Source organism: Oreochromis aureus, linkage group 2, assembly GCF_013358895.1.
Source record: "Oreochromis aureus strain Israel breed Guangdong linkage group 2, ZZ_aureus, whole genome shotgun sequence".
NCBI classification, from domain to species: domain Eukaryota; kingdom Metazoa; phylum Chordata; class Actinopteri; order Cichliformes; family Cichlidae; genus Oreochromis; species Oreochromis aureus.
The window spans coordinates 3,555,430-3,582,714 of record NC_052943.1 but is presented as its reverse complement, the minus strand read 5'-3'; the positions used below and the strand labels follow the sequence as shown (position 1 = coordinate 3,582,714).

The 27,285-nt window shown below is 40.6% G+C and overlaps 1 protein-coding gene across 1 annotated transcript; it reads right to left on the bottom strand.

Moving 5' to 3' along the window:
• On the bottom strand, positions 1 to 26,901 carry gabra4 (gamma-aminobutyric acid type A receptor subunit alpha4). Its single transcript, XM_031751428.2, has 9 exons — positions 26,813 to 26,901; positions 26,605 to 26,723; positions 24,499 to 24,566; positions 24,074 to 24,294; positions 23,488 to 23,570; positions 17,389 to 17,532; positions 16,670 to 16,822; positions 4,545 to 4,801; positions 1 to 1,717 (listed from the first exon to the last, which is right to left on the bottom strand). Exons 1-9 carry the CDS (start codon positions 26,899 to 26,901, stop codon positions 1,181 to 1,183), a joined length of 1,671 nt encoding a protein of 556 aa, XP_031607288.1. The 3' UTR covers positions 1 to 1,180.
• Between the last annotated feature and the right edge of the window lie 384 nt (positions 26,902 to 27,285).

Below are 27,285 nucleotides of genomic sequence, written 5' to 3'. Positions count from 1 at the left end.
CGTGTTGTGTATCTGCTGTAGTTTTGATAGGAGCTGAGTGTGCTCCATAGACACACATGAGAGATCTTTCCCATGAAGAGTAATTAAATAATGTTTTATGCCCAAAATCAAAGTGCACGGAAACACATTTAAGAATGTGGATGACAGCAGTAAGATGTTGTGTTTCTCCCCTGGAGCTGCTGTTGAGTCACATTCTTTTGTTGAGCACGCCGAAATGTCTCGAAACAAACAACCAGCTCATTATTTTATTGCCACAGTGGTCTACGAGCAAATGGCTTTGTGTTCTGCTCCCTGTATTTGTTCATGCTATGGCTCTTTTTTAATCACTTACACAATCTTTGTCTGCTATTCCGCAGTCTGTTACGGAAAGAAGCTTAAAGCCTACTGTTACATGAATTAATAACTTGTCTTTACCATTTTCTGCCCGACTTATCCACAAATTTCATATTCGCTCTTTCAGATTAGTTAATCCTTCTTCCATGTGAAAGATGCTTTGCAAGTAGGTACTATACAAGAGAAGCTTTTCATGGTTGATCAGGTCCTGGCCAAAGCTCCACTCAGCCTGGTTTGAGGACTTTCATTCTGGCCAAATCCATTTTAGTTTCAAACCCTTTTGGCCAACATTCAAGAAATTTCCATTCTGTTTTAATTTTGCAACCTCTAACCTGCTGGCACCAAAAGCGACACGTCTTAATTATTCAAAAGGAAGTAAATTGTATTCATTAAATATAAATCTGTTTATCCTAATAAATTTATATATTTACAGTGTTGGTGCAGTTGAGTTCAGAACAATGGCACACACGTCCTCGCATCTTGCCAGGTGCAGGGTACAAAAATAGGAAAATGAATAAAATCCATGCTTTATCTTGACTGCAGGCCAGAAGAGATCAGTTGAAGCCGATGAGGACCTTTCAGTCAGATGAAGCACGATGTAATAGAAAGAGGACAGTAGCATACTCCAGTGTGCAGGTGTTCCTTCTTATGTGGAGTCAGGTTTTTCTAATTTTGTTCGCTTGTTCCCATGCTTGCAGTTTCAGGACTCAGGAAGAAAAAAATAAATGTATTCTTAAGTGCTTTATGGACACATTTAGTTCATCTGTTTGGCAAAAACAACACGTTCTACTTAATGTTCACAAACTCCAGTAATCCTTATTTGCTTCCCATGTGTTAAAAGACACGTCTAGCCACCTTTAGCCACCATGGTGTCCTTTGATAAGTAAACCACCCAGTACACCATGTTAAATGCGCCAAACGACACGGGGAAGAGGATCCGTGCATACTTGTCAATTTTACTGGTTCCGCCCATACCAGCAGTGGTGGGCTGGGAGCACGGCGTCTGCTTCGGCTCCAGTTTGTTCCCCATCATCTGGATGCGCTCCAGCTTCGGGCCCAGCAGATGCTGCAGAGAGGAAGTGCTGGCGTTCTGCTTGCACGGCGTCCCCGCCATCACGTCTGGCGTAGAAGCTGCAGCCTGAGGCGTGCTCTTCACCAGCTGCGCTGAGGAAGACGCAACGCTGAGCAGACTCTCAGACTTTGGGCTGGAGCGGGAGAGGGTGGAAGAGCTGCCGTTGGCTCCACCTGCTAAAGGTCGCAGCGGCCTTCCTCGCCCGACTCCTGCAATGTTGGTGGTGGAGTGGGCTCTCTGTTGACTGCTCGACTCTTGGTGGGAGATATAATTCATGCGCTTCCTCAGATTACCGTTCGTATCAGGATTTTGCTGGGAGAGAGGAGAATAACCAGTATTTGAGTCAGGCTGATAAGAAAGTTTACTGACACTGACATTTTAATTTGTTCCTCATGTTTTAGTTCAGTTTAACAGCTTGAAATACATTTCATTGTGCAAATGTTAACTTCTTTGTTTTTAAAAAATCCTGTCTGTCAGAGGTTAAAAAAGAGGGGGAGGGACACAATAAAAGGATATAATACAAATGTTGTATACAAATGTATCGCCAACTGCTGCACCTGTAAGAAAAAACGAACATACAACACCTGGAAGACAAAAATGTGAAAATGCACAGGTACATAAATCAACAATCTTCTTGTGGGGGGTGTGTGGGTGAGAGAAAGAGAGAGAGTGTCGAGTGTGGGTGTGTCTTTGTTAAGAAATTTACTTGAGGGTGGGGAGCCGGCCAGAGAACCGGGCCATCCGCAGTCCTCAAGAGTTCTGAAGACCTAAGTCCACACATCTCGGCAATATCTGCACGCTCATTCCAGCAGGAGAATGAGCAAGGCCCTAGATGGGGTCCGCACGGCCAAGGGGTGGGAGTCCCAAAGGACCAGTGGCGACGGGCAGCCGACCCCACTGGAGCTGCCCACCCCAGTGTGAGTCGAGATCAAGGCTCCAGGCGCCCACTGGTAGTTCTTGGGCGCCACAGAAGAGGTCCAAGCAACAGAAGGAGCTCCAATACCACCAAGTGAGTGGGTCAGTGACCACACCAGAACATCCTGCCACAGTCCCCAGAACCAACAAACACCTGCATCCCAGCGGGGAGTGATGGGGATGGTGAACTCCTCCCTCCAAGCCCATGTCCAACAGAGGCCAAGGCTTATTTGTTGTGTAATATTGTAAGTAATGTTCCCAGTGCCGTCCTTTCCAGAATAAAGTTTTTTTTCTGTATTTAGCTTGAAGTGGTTAGCAAGGAATTTTCCAGATTTATCACCATGTTCAAAGTTCTCTAAAAGCAGCCCCCAAAGCCCTCTGCACAACAGGCCAGATTTAATAATACAATGATGCAGTACTTTATTCTATGCACTTTAAGCATTTTATCCACCTCTACCTTTATATTTAGAATTACCATTTATCCTACGATATGTCTTTAGACTGTGGGAGGAGACCAGAGAACCCCGAGGAAGCCCAACCAGTTTGAACCAAAAGCCATCTGACTGTGAGGCAATAGTTTTAACCCCTGTATCACCACGCCACCACCTATTGATAACATTGGACAAATCCAACTGGAATTCTTGATTGAGTTGGTTATTGAAACCAGCTCTCAGTTTGGATTCGGGAGATTATTTCTCTGTACTACTGTAAGAAGCTTAATCTTAAAATATAAAGCGTCTCGAGGCAACTGTTGAATTGATGTTAGTAAAAAAAAAAGAAGCGTTAAAGCAATAAACGTATTTCGTGCAAAGAATTTTTTCATCTCTCCTTTCTTCTTCCTGTTTGAAGGAGTTTGCAGGATAGGTGAAGTTTACTTCCTCCCCACAAACTTTGTCATATTGATCTGATCACAGTCCCCCGACACAGATGGCCTTCATTTGTGAAGGCAGACGACAGACTGTGCGTAATGCAGGTGTCACTTACCATGGCTTTCACTCATTTCACACAAGCTTAAGACAGAAAGTAGGTAGCACCGCATCGGGCGGGTAATGCAGTGTAGCGTCAAAGGAGCTTATCCTTTGAAAGTTGATGTTTTCAAGTAGAGTGTGATGCTGGTACTAAGGCATTTGCAGGAATAATCCACCAACACCACCCCCACCCCTTGAATTTGAAAGGATCCAATGTTATTGTGTCCCGTGTGCAGCAGAGGAGGAGTGTGTGTGTGTGTGTGTGTGTGTGTGTGTGTGTGGATAGTGGAGTTTGTGTCTCAACATGGAGGAGGTAAAATGCTGAGGAGTTGGAACCATCGACACACTGTGACCCATGTGCCAAGCCCTCTGGTAACAAGACCTGCTCTTGAGGAAGAGAGCATTAATTTTCCCCCCTGTTGCCAGAGCTGTCCTGAAACCTATACAGATGTATTCGGACTCCGTTGCCATGGCAACCCCCTAATCCATTGAAGTGCTGTTGTCACTATACTGCATTCAGGCATGATTACGCCACACTGGGATTTAGGCAGAAGGAAACAACTTAAAGTAGTTACTGTAAAACGGGCATATCCGCTGGTGGGTTATGTCAGCTTCAATGATCGGTTAACAGATGACCTGTGATTTCCACTCTTCAGAAGATTATGCAGCCTGAGAAAAATACATCGCACGTGTTTATCCGGCGCCATGAACACGTTCCTACAGTTACATAAACAGCACTGTAACACATTCATCATATCTGACTTACAGCTTTAAAATAGCTTCATGGTATATTCATGAATCCTCGTTCTCTCCGTATGTAACTTGCCATGGTGTCGATGTAATTTGCTTAAACTTCGTCACACAGAAATAGAAGCTTATGTCATTTCATGCACGTAGAATTTCAAAAGAAAGGCTGCACACCTCGTGACTACTCCCAAACATCTGTGCTGTGAAGCTGTTTTCAGACCCGTCTTATTTTCTCTCTCTCACACATTTTTTTCTGTCATTTAACACTCAGTTGTTTTTAATTTGACAAGCAAGATTTGTAAAGTTCTGGGACCAGCTTTCTCTAGCTTTCCTTAACACCCTCTAAGCAGGAGCTCAGCTGACTATTCTCACAGGCAGGAACCACTTCTGATGATTCAAACGTGTAGGCTAAAGGCAGTAAGCACATAATAAGGGACATGCTCTGTAAGTGCTCCTTGAAGTAAAGTGTGATCAGATTATTGAGCCACTTTGAGAGAAACAGAAGTCACCTGCAGCACTTCCTCTGCGTCCTTGACCTTGACAGGCGTGGATTGGGGCCCCGGGGGACATTTGGCCGGCTTCTTTTTGGCGCGCTCAATCTGTGCATTGGTGAAGTAGTTGACAGCGGCAAACTCAATGAGGGCGGAGAAGACGAAGGCGAAGCAGACGGCGATGAACCAGTCCATCGCAGTAGCATACGAGACCTTGGGGAGGGAATGGCGAGCGCTGATACTGAGTGTCGTCATGGTCAGGACGGTGGTGATGCCTTGGATGGTTTGTGGGAGAATAAAAACAAAAGAACACATGAGCCTGTATCAAAGAGGGAGGTGACATAAATTCTTTCATATTTGATCAAAGCACATAATTAGTCTGAATTTGACTCAATTTGAATGTAAGTAGAGTTGCAAAAATATCCATCTCACTGGGAAAACTGAGGCTTCACCACAGATTGACATGAATTTTAACGTTGCAGATCTGAATAGAAAACGAGACGTGTTCAATAACCCATTTATTATGTTCTTCTCATCAGGAGATTTCATTAACTAAAGGCAGAAGGATAATGAACCATATATACAGTATATAGCTTTGCAATAGAAACATGTACAACCACAAAAAGCATTTGTCCACTTGAGCTACTTGGAGAGTTTCACTCAACTTTAACATAAGGTTTGTGGTTAAAACTTGGGTGAATATCCTTTGTACTCAATGACTGTCTGAAGTCTACAATTCATGAATATCGCCGAATACTGTTTCCTCCCTTGAGCTGCTCTGCTACGTCTTTATTGCAGCTGCTTTCAGTTGCTGTTTGTTTGTGGGTCGAGTTTGTCTTCAGTAACTGTAAAGCTGCTCTATTTTGTTGAGATCTGGTAACTAATCTGGCCATTTCTTTGCCTTGAAAAACTCTTGGATTGCTTTTGTACTTTCTTTGGGTCATTTGGACTGTGGAGCGCTGTATAATCAGTTTTCCAGCAGAATCTGAATCTGAACAGAAAGTACAGCTCTGCGAACGTCAGAATTCACCCTTCTACATCAGTCAGGAGTCACATCATCAATAAACACTAGTGATCCAGTTCCACTGGCAGCCATACATCCGCTTGCCATAACATTGCCTCCACCATGTTAGAAAGAGGATGTGATATGCTTCAAATACTGTTTCTTTCCTTCTCCATACTTTGTTCTTCCCATCATCTGGGTTTCTCTTGGTTTCACGTGTTCAAGGAGGTTTTTTCCAAAACTGCCGACTTTTAGATGTTTTCTTGATTGTAACCAGTGGTTGTTGTTGGAAACCTTCTTTGTTGTCACTCACTCTACCTCCTCAACAATGTTTCTGACTCGGGTAGATGTTGTGAAATTTTTTTCTTAATCTGGGAAAGAACTGTTTTTAACCATTGTCTTCTGTGGTGTTTGATGTCGCTGAGCTTGCTATTGCATTCATTGATTTAAAAAATGAACCAGATTGTTGATTTTGCCACTTAGATTTATTTTGATTTTTCAGCCTAATGACGGCCTCCTCTGCTTGCATCTTGGCATCTCTGTGGACCTCAGATTAAGAGTTCCAGCTAAAAGCTGCCAAATACAAGTTCAATACTTGGAATCAACTCTAGATCTTTTAACTTCTTAATCAGTCTGTCTGGAAAAACAAAGGAACAGGCCTCATCTGATCGTGAAACTGCTTGTCAGTCAATTGTCCAATTACTTTTGAGGCCCTGAAAAACTACACGCTGCTGTCTTCTGGCAAGAGGTACTAGAGCATTCGGGCCTCACTGACAGACTGCCAAACAGTTTCTTACCCCAAGCCGTCAGACTCCTGAACACTCAGTGACTGGACTCATTCACTCGTTTAAAGACCAGTTTTTACTCATTATTTTATTCTTATTATTTTCTTACCTTTCATTTTACTTTCCTTTTACATTTTATCTGATTATTTTATTGTACAGTACTTTGGTCAAAATTTGTTGTTTTTAAAAGTGCTATATAAATAAAATTGATTGATTGATTGATTGATTGATTGATTGATTGATTGATTGATTGATTGATTGATTGATTGATTGATTGATTGATTGATTGATTGATTCAATCAATCAAAGTCACTTTTTGCACAGCAAACCCGGGCTGGCTGATCTCAGCCGTATGGCATGTGAGCTCCTGCTCAACGCGCTGAGCCGGTGCCCATAAGGCTCAGTCTTCTGCACATTTCTATTGCACTGCTGTGTCTGTATCGTTCTTTCTGTCTGGTGTTGTTGTCTTTGTCTTGAGGGGTTTTTTTGCTACTTTTGCAAATTGCACTTTATGTAGTCCTGTGTTGATTGTCTGTTAGATGTCATATGTAGCACCATGGTCTCGGAGGAACATTGTCTTGTTTCACTGTGTACTGTACCACTGCACATGGTTGGAAAGACAATAAAGCCACTTAACTTGAATTGACTTGACTTGAAAATGGGGGACTGTGTATAAAAGTATGTGTAATTGCCAAACACTTGCACAATTAAAAAGTAAGTAAAAGTAAAAATTGTACTAAGTAAAATTGCTTTGAATAAAAGCTAAAACGTCACATCTTGACCGTCTGATTTAGAATCCATAAGATGGTGTAAAGACTAAATTAAGTGTAAATTATAAACATTTTGTCACTGTCTATAAACTTGTCGACCTAACTGTATATGCCCCTTCCTGTGAATTGTCTGTCAGCACTATTCTCCAGTCTCATTGGCAATCACTTCCATCAATAACTTAATTTCTTATATCATAGTCTTGCTAAAGATAGTCAAGGTCTTTATGCAGCAGATGAATTAAGGCATCTATCAGAGGTCTGTTTGTTTCATCTAAGCAATGGTCAGCATGCTCTACCTCCAAATACTGTTTGTATAACTAGGCATTAACTTATATTATGCCACTGTGAGCTTGCAGTTTCCTAACTATATCACATTAAAACTGGTAACTCTCAAATTGTGGAAATAAGTCAAATAAAGAAAGGTTATACATCACAGAGCTAGAGGACACATTGACCGATGTTCATGCAGACACCATCCCGGGACTGAATGTCATGTGTTCTCATTTATTTGTCGCTGCACTACCCAGAGAGGGACCATAAAAATAAAACAAGACACCTGTCTGACCAGCACCCAAGGTTATGCGGGGCTCCTACAATAACAGAAGGTCACCGTATAAGCCTGAGGCTCGTCACTCGCCCTTGGTACTATTAACCAATAGCAATAATGTGATTTGGAGAAAATCCCCTTTATGCCAAAGATCTGGAACAATCTGTGCGTCACAGCCCTTACCCAACATAAACGCATGTCTCCTTTGCCCGGACGTGACCGCCATATAATTACCTGTCAGTCAAAAGCAGCTGGATGACATTGATAGGTGAACTGCAGCTCAAGGCCACAGACTGAGGACATTACCCTCTAATAGAGAGCTTTTCTTAACATGGCCAAAAGAATGAGACAGTGGGTGTTTTCCATTAAAATTAAAATTAAAGCTTTCACGGAAACATTTCACTGACTGTGGAACTGATTATGTATATAATGCAAAGTATGGTGTGGGTCGCTGAAATCAGAGAAATTATCCGGAAGCCATTCTTTCACCATAATTATGCTTAGTTTGGATACTTGATTGTTCTAAGAGCTGCATGGAGAGATGTTTTTTTCATGTTGGTAGTTCAGGAACATAAAGCTTTGAGGTTATTAGCTTATAGCAGGAAGCAGAAAGAGTGAAAGCAGCTGTGCAACAACAAGTGCAGCATATAACTGAATATACTGTATAGACTGTTACTTATGTAGCTAAACAAGAAGATACAGTAAATAGCATGAATTAGTCTGCTTCATAGGATAGTCGGGCTAGCTGTTGTGATTGCTAAATGTTAGCTTTTCCCTCATTTTGGACATGTGACCATGCAGGGTCAAGTGAATAAGCCTTCAGTTACAGAGTCCTACTATTTGACAACCATTGCTCACTGGGAAAAAATATTCCTAGACTGGATGACAAAGGTTTGCCTTGTCAGTATAAGTTCCACTTTTTGAAACTTGTTGGCTACAGGGCTTTTACTTTGAAGGCGAATGGTCTGCATTTCCAGATTATGTTGAACTTTTTGTTACTGCTGCTTGACTAGTATTTGGTGAGAGTTTGCAGAGAAGTTGGTATCTTCTATGCAAAATACAAGGGACTGCAGCAATCTGCTGTCACAGGCTGGGTCTCTGACCCAGCGCTCTGAGTATATTTTTGTATTCGTCTCATGTTAGATTTGTTGTTATATGTCATGTGTCTATTTAACTTTTAGTTGAGGTTAAAGTCAGCCATTATTTATCACTGTCTTCTTGGTTTCTGGGTTTGGGTTCTTGTCTAGTCTGTCATGTGTTTTAGGTCTGTTAAGCTTGTGTTGTCATGTCGAGTCTCCATGTTTCCTGTTTTACTTTGAAAGGCCTTGTGTTTCTTGGTACTACATGTTTAGCCTTACTCTCCATTTGTCATTATGTCTCATTCTAGTCAGCTGTGTCCTCATGTGTCTCCACTTCCCCTGATCACCTCATGTGTGTATTTAAGTCCTCTGTCTTCCTGTGTTCATTCAGTGAGAGTCATTATGTTCAGGTTTTCCCTCAGTTTAGCCTTGTTGTATTTTCGTGGGTTTTCAGCCCTAAATAAAGGCTCGCTTTTCATTAAGTCCAGTTTTGTCTCCTTGCCTCTGTCTGCACTTGGGTCCTCTGCTCTTTCCACACAACCTGCCCCGGCAGCCCGTGACATCTGCTTGCGATCAACACAATCACAGGGTAGTTTTTGGTGTAGCACCCTCTTTGCGATCAGTTTCACCCAGAAGCAGCCACCAACCTCATGGCACGACTCTCCAACTCATTGGGGAATGCATAGTTTTCTCTCGTGACCAGTTATTGTGTCTAAGGAAACATGCGCCTGATGTCACAAGAGTAACCTCTTAATCGAAACTCATGGTCCTCTGTCTTCACTTTCACAAAGAAGATGTACTGTAGGATCATAAATGTGTGCCTCTTCATACCGTAGACCAAAGGGGAATACACTTTGGGACTTCCAGAACTGTTACTGGCCATAAACTCTGATTTGAGACAATCACTGGAGTTGTTAAATGTCAAAAGTCAAGAAAGTTATAATTTGAGGCTTTAAGAAACACTCGTTTTACTGTAAGTGTACTTTTTATCTTGACTCTTTTTGAAACCAAGAAGCTTGAGCTCTAATCCTCACTCCACTCCTGTTTGTCTTCCTGACAAACTGCTTCTTTTAGGCTCAAAACAGGTCAATGCAGTTGAGTCATAGAGGCAGGAAGTCAGAACAGAGTGAGGCTGCAGGGAAGAAGAGGAGAAATCCAAACACCGACCACCTTCCAACCCAAACAGTCACACACGTGCGCCAGCTGAAAAGCAGATAACAGCAGAAATCCACTGTCTCAAAGGCTCGACTCATGCGTCAATATTCGTCCTGCTGTGACGCCTCTGTCATGCCGGACAGTTTGGGGCGGGGAGGCAGGGGTAGAGCAGCAGGACTGTCAGACACATTGTCCACTGAAGAAGAGCAGCACTGATTCGCTGGTGCTTTATTACAGTGAGCGACACTCAGAGAGAGAGAGCCACACATCATTTCTCACTAAGCAACTTAACAGCTGACAGCAAAAGCATTCACTATACCAAATGAATGCTTAGAGGTGATGCTGCAGTGTGCGTGACACCATTATTAAAACCAAATGGGGGGTGGGTTGTTGGTTGTGTTGGTGACTGAGCATGTTATGATGATTTGACAGAGTGCTAGCTAACAAAATAGAGGGGACATGTAGATTTCATACATGGTAACAGGACAGTACTACTGTATAAACCCACGTGTGGTTTTATGCAGACGTGGCATCATGAACGGTCAGCATATTAAATCAGAATCATTAATCACCACTGACACTTGTTTGTTTTTCTCTTAGTTAGCTTGTCATTAGTCATGGTGGTGAGTTAATGCTACATCGTGAAAGCAATGCAGGAATACTTTCAAACAGAGGCAAGTATCAGTGCCATTATCATTCAATAGACAACATGTCTATTGTCACACGCTAATTAGTCTATTCTAGGGCAAGCCCAAACAGTGTAGCAAGGGAGTATGGGTAGAACGCAACTGGGTCACAGGCTAAAAACTGAAATTAGTCGCACATCTATGAGCAGCCAGCATGCAGGGAGGCTATTGTTTGTAATGTTCATCTCGCCCACTTCGCTTTTAGGAAGACAGATGGATTTTGCGCTAATTTCATCCAACTTTCCCTTCCATTGGGTTTGGCTTTTGATCAATGCAGCTTCATTTTAGCAAGAACTGTAGCAGTTCTGTGAAGTCTGACGAACATCTGCTTATTTTTACTGTTACAGCAAGATATTAATATCGGTAGCAAACTAATTATTTATAATTTACTCAGACATATACTATATACACTATATATTTGGGTGTAATCTTAATTCATATTCATAAATCAATATAGTGATCAATAAAGTAACTGGTTTGCTTGGTGGCTGACCAGTGAGTACCTTATTGTAACCAACAAAAACCTCATCATCACACTGATTCTGTTTAACCAGTGCAGTTTTGCATATTACAGGGAAAAAAGTAACAGATACAAAAGATGCACTCACTGACTGAAAATATAACTTGTTAAAGACTTTTTTCTTCAACACTTTAGAGCAGATGTGCCCAATCCCAGTCCTCGAGAGCTACCGGCCTGCAGCTTTTAAATGCATCCTTGTTCCAACACACCTGAATCAAATGAATGGCTTGTTATCAGGCCTTTGCCAAACTTGATGGCATGCTGAAGAGCTAATCAAACCCTTTGATTCAGCTGTGTTGGAGTAGGGATGCATCTAAAAGCTGCAGGACAGTAGCTCTCGAGGACTGGGATTGGGCACCCCTGCTTTAGAGCACTTTAATGGTAGAGTAGCTCTGGTGTGAAAGTGCAATATTTTAATGACTGTACTAGAGATGGACCGATCCGATATTGCGTATCGGTATCGGTCCGATACTGACCTAAATTACTGGATCGGATATCGGCGAAAAATAAAAAATATAATCCGATCCATTAAATATCAAAAAAGCACCTCACAAAACTTGCAACACGACGTAACTCGGCTCATAACCGTAGCACGTTGCAGCAGTATGCCTCATGTGATAGAGCGGCTGTGTGTATTTGTAGCCTCGCTACCAAACCAGCATTTCATCTCTGAGGAAGTTATCCCAGAGAGAAGTAAAGCAAGTGTGTAAGTTCATCTCTGAATGTTTGTAAAGCGTTCCCATGTTAAGCTTAACAACCGATATATGGAGCGACTCTCTCTCTCTCTCTCCCTCTCCTGCCGCTACTTCAATCGTGAAACTGCTTAACGATCAGCTGATCGGCTTTTCTGTCGCTAGTCCGTCTCTCTTCTTTGTTTTTGGCCCACTTCGCGCCAGAAAGAGGAAACCAGCGGCTGAACAACAGCAGCACGTTTAAGCTTGATAAGCTGTTGTTAGAATTTATTTAATATTACTTTCTACACCAGGATCCTTTTCACGTAGCTGACGGCTGGTAACTGTGCAGGGGCGGATCTAGCAAAGTTTAGCCAGGGGGCCGATAGGGCATGAACAGGGGAAAAGGGGCACAAAGACATACTTTTCTTTCTTATTCTCATTTAAAATATATAGCTTTTAATAAATAATTATCTGAATCTTACACCCAAAGTTTTAATCTGATGTAAAATGTATAGAAGTCCATTACTATATATAGTAACTCTTAAGTCTAATATACCCTAGTAAGCTATAGTACTTTTTCCTTTGGGAAGATACCGTCTGTGAATTCTGCAATTCTGTTGAAGAAAGATGTTGAATCTATTTAATTATTCTTGAAAAATAATTTATTTCTGTGCATTTTTTTTCACCCTGCATCAAATTAAAGTTGATTACATCAATTAGGCATCATGAGGTGGAGGGTGGGTGGTTCCCTATTTTTTTTTTTTTTTTGCTGGGAGTTTGCAACCCTATTAGTTAGTTTGCTTAATATTTCTGCTAAGTACTCTTTAAAATACCAGAATAGGGAGGATGGAGTAGGTTTAAGTTAGGTTTTAAGTTAGGTAAGGTTTATTAGATTGATCAGTGTTGCTGAACTATGAAATATTTTGGGTGCAGTGTTTTTTTTTTTTTTTTTTTTTTTTTTTTTTTTTTTTACACACAGGTATAACAGAATAGCTTTAGTGTTGTTGTTTATTTAAACTTGAGTATGAACTTATACAAAATGCAGCAAGATATTAAAAAAAACAGTTTTATTGATTAAAAAACACACAATATCGGATTCATATCGGTATCGGCAGATATCCAAATTTATGATATCGGTATCGGTATCGGACATAAAAAAGTGGTATCGTGCCATCTCTAGACTGTACTACAGGCAGAACGTGATCTGGCATTGTGCATCATTTTTTCTACTGCTTATCTGAGTTCAGATCGCAGGGGCAGCAGTCAAAGCAGACTCACCATGGGCACCTCTTCCAACTCATCTGGGGGGGACACACAGTCGTTTTCAACCCATCCAAGTTTTAGTGAGGGAGGAAAGTATTTAATCCCCTTTTGACCAGCAAGAATTTGGGTCAAGTATATTATCAAACAAAAGTTTTATTGGCAAGTATTTAAGGATTAGGACTGCACAATTAATCAGATTTTAATCTCAATCACGATTTTGGCTTCCCACAGTTAAATGAACATGACTGAGCGATACTGAAAATAGAAAGCAAAAGTAAATCGAGTGCTCCCTACATCAGCGCCTCACCACAAGTCTGTATGTGCCAATCACAGCTGTTCCCTGCACTGCACTGCTTGTTTCCTGAACTAGTCTGGACGAGTAACACTGTATTCAAAGACAGATTATACAATAAAATTCAAATGTCTGCCACAGAAGAAGGCTAAGAGCTGGTCCCTAGAGGCTTCAGGAAAATGGTCAACATACCCTCCCCAACTAAGTGACAAAACGTGCAGTACACAAAGCAGGGGTAGATAGATCGAGTACTTTACTTTGAGTTTTATTTACATCAATAGTGAATTTAGTAAGGGCCTTTATTTGTTTGCTTTTAGATGTACTTAGGCCAACTGAATAAACACAGTGTTTGTCTGCAAAGACGTTTTAATTAACAGAAATGTAGCACACTGCAAAACTGAAAGCACTTCTCTGTCAATTTAATTTTGTGTTACGTTTTATTACTATTTTTTTTATTTATGTTTGTTATTTTCCTTCTAACGGATGCACTGAATTTAGGAGATTGAGGAGGACTAATTGTATTTTTGTCAGGGGCATTTTGTGTTATGTTGTATGGTTGATTTCTTATGTTAATATCATGTGCTGCTGTCAAGTTAGGGGTAAAGTTGAGGTATTTTGTATTACTTAGGAGATAACGTTAAGTTCTAGTATTATTATTAGTTTGTCTTAGTTATCCATGTCCGCTGGTTTATGTGTCATGTTCACTGTTAGGAAGGTTACTTTTAAAATCTATTCCACTACAGATTACCGATTACATGCCCCAAAATGTATTTTGGCGCATATTCCGTTAAGTTACTCAATGAGAGTAACGTATTACGAATACTTTGGATTACTTAATATATTATCATGCTTTTTACAACTACATGAATATGTTATTGCTGTGTGATTTATTACTATTACTGAAGGTTACTCGCCATACCAATACCAACTAGATTTTGTAATCTTAATCTAAAATGAGTAACAGTAGGTGGACATTAGGTAAGGCTGCACTTTATTTTTTTTTTTTTTTTTTCGCTGTTAAAATCAAATTTAAATGATAGACTGTTCACTTCTTTATAAGCCATTTAAATTATGAATTCAGGAGGAGTTTCTTCTTTTGCTGACTGTAAGCAAACAAAATTAGGTATAAATTAAGTTACAGAACAAATGAAAAGATAACAGAAGTTTGTTGATCATGTCGGGTTTGACAGTGGAGGTTTTAATGTGACCGTTAACAGGGCCGGTAGTCTTAGCACTGACTGTGAAATCAAACTGTCATATGACCATTTTCTTATACAACATAGAACAAATACAAACAAATGGCCGACCAATGACGGACAATAGGAAATCAGATTAAAGCACGAAGCTCTGAAAAAGAGAGCTTAAGACAAGAAAAGCTTATTGGAAATCCCACAGAGTGTAGAGGAGGGCTGTTTGATTCGCTCTTACTCTGAATTTGTCTTAGGACTCAGTCACACTACAGACAAAACTGGACGGCAACTAGGAAAAATTCATGGTTACCTGGTGATTGTACTCTCGATCTGTGGGCGACCACTTTTGATCACAATGTGATTGCACAGGTAGTTGTTGGAAGGCAACCTGTCTCCACAAAATTAAAGTCCCACTTGGAATGACTGCAGTTCAAACGAAATAAATAATTTCAAATAATTTCTGTCTAATGCATAAATGCAGACTGACAACTTTTTCAGTCAGTCTGAGTCGATCTTTGTCCATCAGTCCATCAACTCAGCTAGTTGTATTTTGGTTATGTTCCTATATAAAAGCAAGGTTGCTGTGTGCTGTGTGTAATTCTGCAGTTAAATCTGCATTTTGCAGCAACTACGTCACTATTTGTGGAGGAATTTGTGTTTCAGATCTATGAGCTTCATAGTCAATGTGAATTTCTGTCGATGCAGAAAGCAACAGATTTGTGATTTTGGCTAATTTGTCAAAGTTAATTGCTGTATCGTCACAAACAGACTGTATGTAGTTGCCAACTTGACTCCATTCAAACTTATAGCACACTGACGCCACCTAATTATCACCATCTTGATGCACCAAAGTTGTGGACCTGGTCTTTGAATAAACCGTTTCAAGTTCGTTCCATACTGCAGATGTCATGGTCCGGGATCGGTGAGCCACGGTTTTGTGTTTTGTTGTTGATTTCATCATGATTTATCATTGTTAGTCTCTTGGTTTCTGTTGTGTATTGTAGCTGCCTAAGTTTTCTAATATTTAGGTTTTGTTTATGTGCCTCCCCTGTGTTCCATGTTATGTCTACTGTGTGCTTTCCTGTCCCACGTTTCAGGTCTCTGTGTTCTCTGTGTCTACCTTGTCATCCTTGCCTCTGCATTCGTGTGTTTCCTGTTTTACTTCGAAAGTCTGTGTCCCATGTCAGTGTATTCTGCTTTGCTTCCTTTGTCTCGTTATGTCAGATTAGGCCCAGCTGTGCTTCCCTCCTGTTTTCCATTCCCTCGTTATTCCCTGGTGTATTTAAGCCTTGTGTTTCCCTCGGTGTTTTCAGCCATTTCCTAGTCACTGGTCCTGGTTTGTTTCCAGTTTCTAGTTTAATTTTGCATTTGAAGTGAGTTATTTACGGCGTTTAAAGGTTCCTATTAATAAAGTTGATATTCTTATTATTAGATTCTACTACAGTAGCTTTGCATGACTCATAATTAAAATTAATCCCTATCTGTCTTACACTGGGCCTTAGTGCTGCCCCTCAGTTCATCCTACGTCTGAAATGAAAATTCGGAGGAACTGATTGGCTGATTGGTTGCCCCTCTCAAAACAGAAAAGAGCAGGTGGGTGGGGCTTAAAATCTCCCTATTACACTCAAAATATGTTTCTTCACCCTTAATAAACATGACACAATCATTTTGAGTAAAATGCAACTAAAATAAAGTTGTCTCTTTTAGTTCACCCTTTCGTTTATGAGTCCTGCTGAGCTTGGCATTCCTGAACTGAGCCAGTGGTTTAGCCATTTTAAAGAAGAATAATTTACTCAGGAAACACTTGTCATTAGCAACTACAATAAGGAGACGGGAATCCCCATCTGATTAAAAATGTTCATTTCAACCACACGTGCAGTATTACTGCCTTTAACTGCTTTTTGAGCCAAACATATTTTAGAGAATTACTTTGAAGAGGTGAAAATAAAATAGAATGGAATTTCACTTGGAAAACAAAAAGATTTAAAACAAACAAACTAACAAAAAGGCGCCACTTCATGTTTCCTGTAATCACCGCATGCTGAAGCATCGCCTTGTTGTGTTGACTGAATAGATACTCCAGCTCTGATTGCTCCGTTGGCATGCAGGCACCAAATAAACAGAGAGAGAGAGGAGCAGAAAGGCAGTGCAGCGTGAGGGCTGTGTGAAGTCTACATACCGAAAACTGTGCGCGCTGGCACTGATTCTTTATTTATCCAGAAGGACACTTGGGAGAGGATTACTGTCATTATGCAGGGGATATACGTCTGAATCATGAAGTAGCCCATTTTACGTTTCAAGTGGAAGTAGACCGTCATGACCACATATTCACCTGGGGGATCAACAGAAATGAATTAGTTTCATTAACAAAGAATTTGAAGTTGCAGGCTGACAGATTTCATTAATGCAGCTCCAGACAGATGTCACATTTGATCTGGTTTTCTTCCTTCATTTCTACATTGTGTCCATTTACACTCTGTAGCTTTCTGCTGCTAAAATCTTTTTTGGTGGGGTGTGGGGGACTTTCAGTATTTGTGTGAGCCAACTGGCTCTGAAATGTCTTAACGCATGATGTTTGAGGGTTTTATTTCACAAGACTGTGTGCTAGTCATGGTCCAGTAGCCCGACTGTCATGTCTGTGCAAGTGTCAAAACTCCATATCCCCCCAATATGCGACGCCCAAGTGTATCTTGTGGAAACACAGTGTAGACTTGGCAAATCTTCCAAGTATGATTCAATATGATGCGCTCAGACAGATGTGGATCTTTTCTTTTAATAAAAAAGCAGACTCTTTTGTAAAAGTGATAAATGAACAGCAGTGTTCGTCCCATTATTCCTCGAGCATTCAATGTAACTCGGTTGATAAAGCAGGACGGTGAAAGGATGAGCAAATCTCACCTGTGATGGATTTAATCGTTTCACTGGAGACCGTCTGGCCAATGAGATCATACTGAACGAGGCTGGAGGACTCTGGAGGGACCTCCACTGAATGCTCAGGCCCTTTGGTCCAAGTATAGATCATCTCCGTTTTAGGATAGGCATCTGTGGGCAGACAGCAAAGCCACGCCGACATGAGTCACTGACTGTAAGCTGTGAGCAGTGCAGCAGAAAAACATAAGATGCTCAGAAGAAAGCAGCTCTTTGTGTACTGTAAACTGTCCATATGTGTGCAGGATTTTACTTTGATATAATTGAAACATTATCATCACTGTAGATTTCTTCCTGTCACTATCCAGCTGCTGTTAGCACCTTTTCCCCATTACCACTTTTCTCCTGTTTTCCTTTGGATTGCCATTCTTCACACTGTTTGTATATGTGATAAATGCTACATCCTCTAGCACTTCTGCTTTTGCTTCTCAGATAATGGGGTTGCTATTCCTGGAACAAATTCTGCATATTGTTATGTAAAAGTGCATCAAACCAGAAACCATTAGGAACGAACTACACATTAGTTATTTTGTCTGTTGTCAACTGTTGTGGAAATTGCTGCTAAACTTAAAACGTCTGCATTTATTGGGCCGGTGCAACAATACAAGTTGTCATTTATTAGCCAGCTTTCACCCGGCTGTCATTTTCCCAGTGACCTGGCTGCTTACGGTTAGATTCATACGTTTTTGGAGGGATTATGTATAAAAATGGCTGTAATTCCAAACTAATGAATCCAGTTATTTTGTTGGAACTTGAACTCAAAAATCCAAGATGCATTTGTTGCAGACTTTCAGCTTTCAATTCCACTGTGTTGATGTACAGAGGCAAAATTAATATTGTGTCATTATCCATAAACTTGTGGATCTAACTGTATGTAGCACTTTTTTACTCAGAGCGTTTTTATTACAAGCCTTTTATTCTCACAGATGCATGGGCAGGTTGGGAGTTTGTTATCGTGCTCAAAAGCACATCAGTATGCAGACTGGAAGAACTGGGAACTGAACCAACCTTCCCATTAAAAGACAACCTCTAGTTCGTTGGTTGGGATGGTGTAGTGAAACTAAGTTGAATTAATATATTTTATAAGCAGCATGTATTATATTACCTGGTAATATTAATTGTCTTGAGGCAACTGTTGTTGTGATTTTGCGCTATATAAATAACATTGAATTGAAACAAAACAGTAATATATGAGGAGAATAAACAAGAGTTTACAGATGCTGCTGGGTTTATCTTTACTCACAGAAATTTAACTTAGACTTGGTCGCTGTTTTATTGATACATTATTGATCAGACATCATGAGGCGTGATTGAGAACCTTTATTTTATTGCCTAAATTTAAAAAAAAAAAAGACAACTAACTCAAATTGATAATAACTGTTATCTCTATAATAGTTGCTTTGTCAGTTAATGGTTCAATGGTAACTTTATTGTCCCCAACGGGAAATCGCAGTATGTCCACACATGAAACAACACAAAAAACAAACACACACACAAAAAAGATTAACGTTAATGTTAATGTTTAAACATATTATAATACACTAATAATTGATTAATATAATAAATATTTTTTGATTTAAGTAGAATATGTTATAGATAAGTAGATGAATTAAGTCGTGTCCAATATTCCTACATTTGAGGCGTTTAAAGGTTCCTATTAATAAAGTTGATATTCTTATTATTAGATTCTACTACAGTAGCTTTGCATGACTCATAATCAGTGTTGGGAAGGTTACTTTTAAAATGTATTCCACTACAGAATACTGAATACATGCCCCAAAATGTATTCTGTAACGTATTCCGTTACGTTACTCAATGAGAGTAACGTATTCTGAATACTTTGGATTACTTAATATATTATCATGTTGTTTACAACTACGTGAATATACTATTGCTGTGATTTATTACTGTTACTGAAGGTCCGCGGCTCCGAACCGTAGTAAAGGGACCTCTGGCTAATCACGGTGGGTTCCGTGTCGGGCTGGTAGCCGAAAACTAGCTTTACTTTGTTGTCTGGGTCAACTTTGCTTGCGGGAGACAGAGAGGCGTTGAAAGGCTCCAACAGAACTTATTTTTTCCGGAGGAAAACACGAACACAGTGTACAGTTGAGTCTTAATAGCTTACTTACAGCTGGGCTCGTCAGGCACTCTTCTTGGCTGCTGTGGTTATTATTATATTTACATGCTTCCAGCTCCCGTTTTTGCTCCGTGACAGCTCGGACTTTTCCTTTCTCTCCCTCCCTCGCTCACAGACACATAACGGGTATGGTAGTCCATTCTCCCTGCAGCACGGACTACACTGCCCATGAGGCTACATTCTTTAGAGCCATGCCTGTAGCATTCTGCCTTTAGCTCAGCACAACAACAACAACAAAAAGCGCTCTCTCACCCAGGAAACACGAGAGAGAGAGCGTCACCCTGTAACCATGGCAACCGTAACGCTGCCGCCTGGAACAACATTACGTAGCTGTCAAACAAACCCAAACAGTCCTGACCCGCCACAATATGAAACAGGGAAGTACCGCCGTGTAATCCATTTATTTCAACAAAGTAACTGTATTCTGAATACCACCTTTTTAAACGGTAACTGTAACAGAATACAGTTACTCATATTTTGTATTCTAAATACGTAACGGCGGTACATGTGTTCCGTTACTCCCCAACACTGCTCATAATTAAAATTAATCCCTATCTGTCTTACACTGGGCCTTAGTGCTGCCCCTCAGTTCATCCTACGTCTGAAATGAAAATTCAGAGGAACTGATTGGCTGATTGGTTGCCCCTCTCAAAACAGAAAAGAGCAGGTGGGTGGGGCTTAAAATCTCCCTATTACACTCAAAATATGTTTCTTCACCCTTAAAAAACATGACACAATCATTTTGAGTAAAATGCAACTGAAATATGCAAAGTGTATAACAAATGTATTAGATCACCATCCTGTGTGAGGTTTATGCCTCATCTGTGCTACAGTAACAGTAGTAAATTGGTAATTACCAAAGTAAATTTTTATGTGTTGCATGTACTGTTTTACGAAAAAGCAGAAAAAATGGGTTTTTACAGTTATTTGCTTGTATTTCTGAACAGAAAAACAGTGACTGAATGTTATGCTCGATTTATTTCTTCTCAGAGAAGTTCAGTCTGCCGGCTCAAATTTACACATAAAAATTTATAAGTTTGTTAAAAATGTATATTTTTGTTTCAAACAGGTTTTATGACAGAAGGTGTAAAAATGTAGACAGTCCCCGTTAAATGAATACTGCAGCTAATTATTAATTTTTCTCTAAGAACTGGATTTCCAAAAAAACCCTAAACAAAAGCAGACCAGAAGCCTCCCACCAAAAGCTTTTCACTAATAATTTTTGGTTCTACCAGATTGACTCATCATCTCACTTCCACTCAAGCATTAATAATTCACTAATCTGCATAAAGAAAATGATTCCAGTGCAGGTTTTACAAATGATTTTGGTAATTGTGGACCACACCATGACATCAGAACAAATGAAAGTAAAAATATATGATAACAGTAAAACTCTGTCCAATTAGTAAAGACTCAAGCTGCCACTTTGTGTCTAATTAAAGCTGTAACAGTCACACATTATATTACAAGTTTGTTGCTTCCCCTCTGTTTTATTTTGTTTTTTGTGCATTTTTTTCCTCCGCTGTATTCTCACTGGCGAGGTTGACCAGAGTGCGAATGCAAAACAAAATGCCAGTTGTCTTGGCCTGCCACTCCCTATGGGACTCCAAATCGGCAGGATACCAACTGTGCTGCCAAAATGAAATGACTCTGGTGTGTCATGGAGTGGAACGCAGTGCCTGTGCACACAAGTCCAGATGGAGAAACAGAAAAAGGAGACGGCGAGAGGAGAGAGAGTGGGGGAGATGGAGGAAAAATGAAGGCAGGGCAGACAGCGAGAAAATTAGCACGCAGGCACACATCGACGCGCACGCACGCACCGGCTATGGAAAATAGCTGCATAGGTCTGCACTATCCTGAGGCAGAGGAAGGGATTCTGACCTTTCCCTCGCTTCAGGCCACATCAGATCCATGGTTGCTTCCTCCTGACTGGAGGCTAGCAGCAGCAGCGCAGGATGGTGAAAGGACGGGAGGAGGGGGGGATGACAATAACCGAGGAATGTGAATTTGTCCTCCGCAATGTCACCAGATTGGGTAATTGACAGCGGGTGTAGAGGCAAACTCGTTGTCTTTTTTCCTCTCCTTTCTCTTGCAGATGTAATCTTCAAATCGCTGCTGCTCTCTGATAAGACGCAGCTGCTCGTTTTTTGAGAAGCTCCTTTATTTGAGATAAGTCATTTCTGCTGACCAGTGGGCCCACTGTGAACACTGGTGCTGAGTTGGGCGTTCATTGTTCACAATGAAGAATGAAACATTTCATTATTAACTAATAGCATTCAGTCGTTTCCTGCTCAGCTCTTTAGCGCTCCTTTTCAGCACAGCATCCATTTCAGTACCAAGAGGAGGAAAGTGGCTTCATGAACTGAGCTAGGACAATATTTTCTTTGTCTTACCCTTCCACTGGTGTTTTCTCTTTTGTTACCCACTCTGCTTAGTTTAGATTCAGATTCAGTCTGAACGCTCTTATTTGGTTGTTTATAAAGTGCTCACTCTATCCTAACCGACTGCTACACAGCAACTGTACCGGCCGAGGAAGCATGGTGTCCTGAAATAGAATCACACTATTCGTCTTAGAATCCAGCTTTTTCTCTCAATAAAGTCACTTCAATTGTATTAGAGTGGATTACATCCAGGTAAGCTCACATCAGATCTCTGCTCTGCTGTGTATTACACGCTCATTACACTGCCACCTGTTTTAATGTACAAGTTTACCTGAGATACAAGAACCAGAAGTGGGTTATTTGCTTACACGTCTACTGTAACCTTGTATGTTTAACTCAATAAGTAATTTAACAAAATGGACTTAAGTATTTTACATTGCTGTGACATTTTCTTCATTTTTGAGTTGATGAAACTGATTACTTTTTAATTAACTGGAAGTATTTTGATGGTTCACTTTCCATTTAAAAATGATCATTTCAGAGTGCTTTTTCTTTTGTGTACATCTGCCATAGTGTGCAGCTGTTTCTTGGTATTGCAATGTCCAAAGTGGGAGTGCTGGTGAAATTCCAGGATTTCAGCTTTAGATTAAAAATGTGAACTAAAATTTTATACACTCTGTCACACTGAGTTACTCTGTGTCGAGTTGCTCAGGCTGTGTTTTGTTTATTTTTATGTTAGACTGTCAAACATGCAACAGAGTGAGAATACACAAGGACTGGACAATGATTGTGTTTAAATATCACTAACTGTTGTATTTCATTTTAAAAGTCATACTTACATTACTCACGTCTACCCAAAGTAACAGACTTACAATGCTACACTGCTATTATGTTATATTTTCACTGTGATAATGATTCTTTTATAAAAATCTTTTGACAAAACATTGAGGAAGAACAGAATTCACATTCTGATAAAACTTCGAGTCTGTCTCCTCATTCAAAGGCACTGCAGGAATATTAGAGGTTAACACTAATCTTACGTGCATGTTTGGATCACTTTGTCCTGTCAGACCAAATCAGCAGCGCTTTCCTGATTTTTCTCTTGTAGCACAGACAGAGAAAGGAGGCTCACTAAAATGCTACCATTTATTTCTTCTCATGATGTAGCGATATAAAAAGAAAATAAATCATCGTGTCTTTCTCCTCATCTCAGCTTCTGTCTTTTTAGTATATATATAAATAATTCCAATAATATTAACAATAAATCCTGCAGGATGGATAAAATCCTGACTTTGTACATATCTACACTAAACTGTTAACTTCTGGTGTTGTAAGTGTTGTTCATCTATTTGCAAATTTTTGCATGTTTTCAATAAGTTTACATTTGAAAAATAAATACTTTTTTATATTTCTTATTGTTACTTTTACTTCTACTTCTATTTACTTTTTTTAAACTATATATGTTGCAGTTGTAACAAAGCAACTGTGCAAACTGTGTGTCTATAAAGTTTTCTGATGCTGATGTCACCAACTCACACACAAAGAACTTACAGCTGCCAAACTTGAGGGGGCATGCGTGTGCATCCATGGGGAAGTCCACGAGCTTCATGGGACACTCGGCGCTAATCGTCAGCCTGTTGCAGAACAGAGGAGAAGCGTTTGATTTAGGACCAAACACATGGCAATAAGGGCTTTCTTTTAAGAGGTACACCAAAAACCACTGCCTACATGGTTCTATTTGTTCAGGTATTTTAAAACAAACAAAGGTGGTTTTTCGATTGTTGCTATGCAATCATTGATTCTGCTGATCTTCGTATAAAAAAGGCCAATTACTATCAAACACTCAACTGCTCTTCTGAATGAATGTGAAAGTTTGGCATGTGCACTGCCTCCACACAGCTCTCTACTGTGTACACAGCGAGAGCGGGTTTTTGATTTCACAGGAAATCTCTTTCATTGCTTTATAACAAACAAAGTCTGTCATCCCTCCTATCCCATTTTAATGAGCAAAAAACACTAAAAAGAGAAAACAAATACATGAAGTGTAACTAACACAAGCAGGCTTTTTATATGGATGCAAAAATTAGAGCTGGCTGCAATCTGTGGATTGGCATATTACTCGAGTTAATATAAGTACCTCATGGTGTAGAGGATGGTGCCGTTCTTCATGATGCGGAACAGCCTGTTTGGCGCCGTCATGTTGTGAGCGACAGACCTCTTGCCGTTCCTGAAGAAGGTGTCCGGTGTCCACACCTTTGTTACCATCAGGTTGTTCAGCCTGAGAATCTCTATTGGGCCCTCGTACATCAACCTCCGGTCAACCCACATCTGGCGAAAAAATACGTCCATCGTGTATTCCTAAGACGGGAAAAAAGGACCAAAAACAATTGCTTTGTTTTTTCATCAAAGCATAAAGCGGGCTTGGTTGAGTGGCTCTTTCCAAGCTTTAGAGCAAGATAGTCATTATCTTCAAGTACTGATCTCTGTGTCTTCTGTAGTTTGAAACCCAATTTAGAATAAACAAAAAGAAAGTCATAAACAAACATGAGATAGGATAGGTACCATTTCAACATCTGAGACAGGCCCAAAACTTGTCACATAAATGTCAGTCTTGACCTCAGTCACAGGACCTGTTGAGATAATGAAACAGACAAGTGTCACATTTAATGACCGTTTACTGGTGTAAATCCTTCAGTGTCATAAAAAGACAGGAGTCCTATTCATACTTGTTTAGCCAATCTAAAAGCCTTGCAGTAACTTATCTCTTCCAGAGCTGTAGTGCCTTTGTTCCTGTTTCCATTCTGTTCACTTTAAAGAGAAGCTACGGTACGCCTGCATGTCTGAACATCTCTGCTGACAGGCTGCTTTACACGGTCAACCAGCAGTGAAGCATCTCTTTGAGAAATATGGCCACAGAAACCCAGAACTGTACTTTTAGAACTTGAACTGTGCATTAGGACGTTTGTGCACTGACATACACACAATTATGTAACCACACTCACTCAAACGTGCCAGCTCAGAGGCCCGTCTTCAGTGGGCACAACTACCAGGCTTGTGCACAGTTCAGCAGCGCTCGTGTTGTAATACACTAAACCACAAAGCAGTATGTTGCGTATGCAAATCACATAAAACATTGTAGAGAAAAAGGTCATTAAAATGTTGCCATAATGTTCCCATGAAAACATGTCATGCATACCCTCAGCTTTCTACTTCCCCCATGCTGTTAAAGAGTTTCAGTAAGGCGTTCATGCTCATTTGACAGTCTTAACCCTGCAATGCCGAGTGCATCATATTTGATAGATGAGTTTTAGAGACCTGTCATTTTTTCCCCCCAAAACCTGCAAAAACAACTGCATAGAAATGCAATTCTGATACAAATCTGATACAAATTACTGGGCTGAGCTGTGTACTAAGGTTGGTGCTTCGACCCCTGGCTTCTTCAGTCTTGGGCAGTTTCTACATGGGCAAGAAACTGAACCTCAAGTTGCTCTCTGAGTGTTCACTGGTAAATGGTTACTGGACTGGTTCTTGTATAGCACTTTTCTACTCTACCTGAGCACTTAAAGCACTTTATACAACTTGCCTCACTTATTCACACCCCAGCACATACCAGCACTGTTTTTTCTTTTCTTAAGTGCTTTTCGTTTAACATTCATAGACAGACTCTATTGGATGTTAGACAAAAAGCGCAACTTGGGGTTAGCATCTTTCCCATGAAGATCGGAGCAGCCAGGGATTGAACCACCAACCTTCCGATTATTAGATGACCTCATTAGAGTGTGAATGTGTATGGTTATTAAAAAGAAAACACTTTGTCATAGAAAAAAAAAGGTGCTGGCATGAATGGGTGTGAATGGGTTAATGAGGCATGTTGTGTAAAGTGCTCTGAGTGCTCAAGTAGCCGTCCATTTAACATAAAATTTCTCAAGCTTCAATAAACACTCCAGTTCCAAAAACCTGGAATTTTCTGGCAATTATTTCATGGTTCAGACTATAGACTGTTAGGCTGTGCAAATAAAAGTGCACATTTATTTAATTATGGCATATTTGAGGGTCATTTTATGGCTTTTTTCTTAAAAACGTGTTCTTCCTCCCCACCATCACCAAGTGCTTGTTCACAAATCGTTGACATTCTCTCTCCGCCCCTGCAGGAGCTTTACTTTACAGTATCAAGTGCCTTGAGATGACTGCAGCTGTGAACTATATAAATAGAATACACCAAAATTGAAATCTTTAGCCTCCCTCAGCAAGTGGATTGTTCCCTCTGCTCATTTAGAGCGCTTCAGGGGTGTAGTATGATTACTATGGGTGAAACTGACTTGATTTAAACCACACTAATGGGGTGTTTTGTTGCTCAGCAGTGAGTTTGCAGCTATCTTTAGAGTGCATTTTGCGTTCTCTTACATTAAAAAGTCCAATAACAAGCGATGCTCCCTCTTTAGTAGTTTAAAGATGTCACCGGATGCTTTCATTGCTCGATAATGTGGTTAGAGCTACGTGATATGGCATTTTTTTTTAAAAAGTAACATAAATTATAGAAGAAATACAATTTCACCTGGTGGTTTGAAGATTCGGGATATTTCCGAGTGGTCACATAGCTGATATGACTACTTTTATTGCGGAAAATTCTTAATAGTGCGCAAAAATAGTGCGCATTTTCTAAAATACCTCCGAATCCAGGTCGCAGCCTGTTGTCATAGCCGTCCAGAAGTCGGTCCAAAATGCGAGTGAAATTCTCCGGGTAGATCCTTTCATCCTTTCTTGTCTGCGCAGAGATTTTCTTCATACTATGAAGAAGAAGAAGAAAATCGGGATACTTGTAAGTTGAGGGCTGAAAACACGGCGGCAGGTTTCAGCACCGCGGACAGAGACTCACCAAGTCAGCAAACAGAAAAAGTAGAAGAGGGTTCGAGTAAACGCGGGGCGCATCGCTGTCACCATCTCCTTCTTCTTGGCAGAAACCATCCTTGCATGCCATACTTCAAGCCTCTTCACATCTCACCACCACCAGCAGCAGCAGCAGCAGCACCACTACCAGCGGCAGCTGCTGCCTGTGTCCCGGGGTAAAAAAAAAAAAAAAAAAAAAAAAAAGGGAAAGAGGAGCAGTACGCAGGGAGCGACACAGGGCAGAGCGGCGCAGAGAGGAAGAGGGAAGTTGAGAACCTTTTTCCTCCCGCTCCTGCAGTCTCTCCTCCAGGCGCGCAACACAAACTCACACATGCACGCGCGCACACACACAGACACACACACATACGCGCGCACACCTTCACCCCGAGCCCTGGTCACCTCTGGTCCGGATCTAAGCTGCTCTGCTGCTGCTCAGCACCCAGGCACACAAACAGTCCTTCC

What these genes read in the sequence shown, in the direction of transcription:
- gabra4 (XM_031751428.2), bottom strand. Translation starts at nt 26,901, where the DNA reads ATGGTTTCTGCCAAGAAGAAGGAGATGGTGACAGCGATGCGCCCCGCG. An exon ending in GCTGCGACCTGGATTCGGAG is followed by an intron (nt 24,567 to 26,604) that starts GTATTTTAGAAA and finishes TTATCTCAACAG; the next exon opens with GTCCTGTGACTGAGGTCAAG. An exon ending in ACGCAGAGGAAGTGCTGCAG is followed by an intron (nt 1,718 to 4,544) that starts GTGACTTCTGTT and finishes CCTCTCTCCCAG; the next exon opens with CAAAATCCTGATACGAACGG.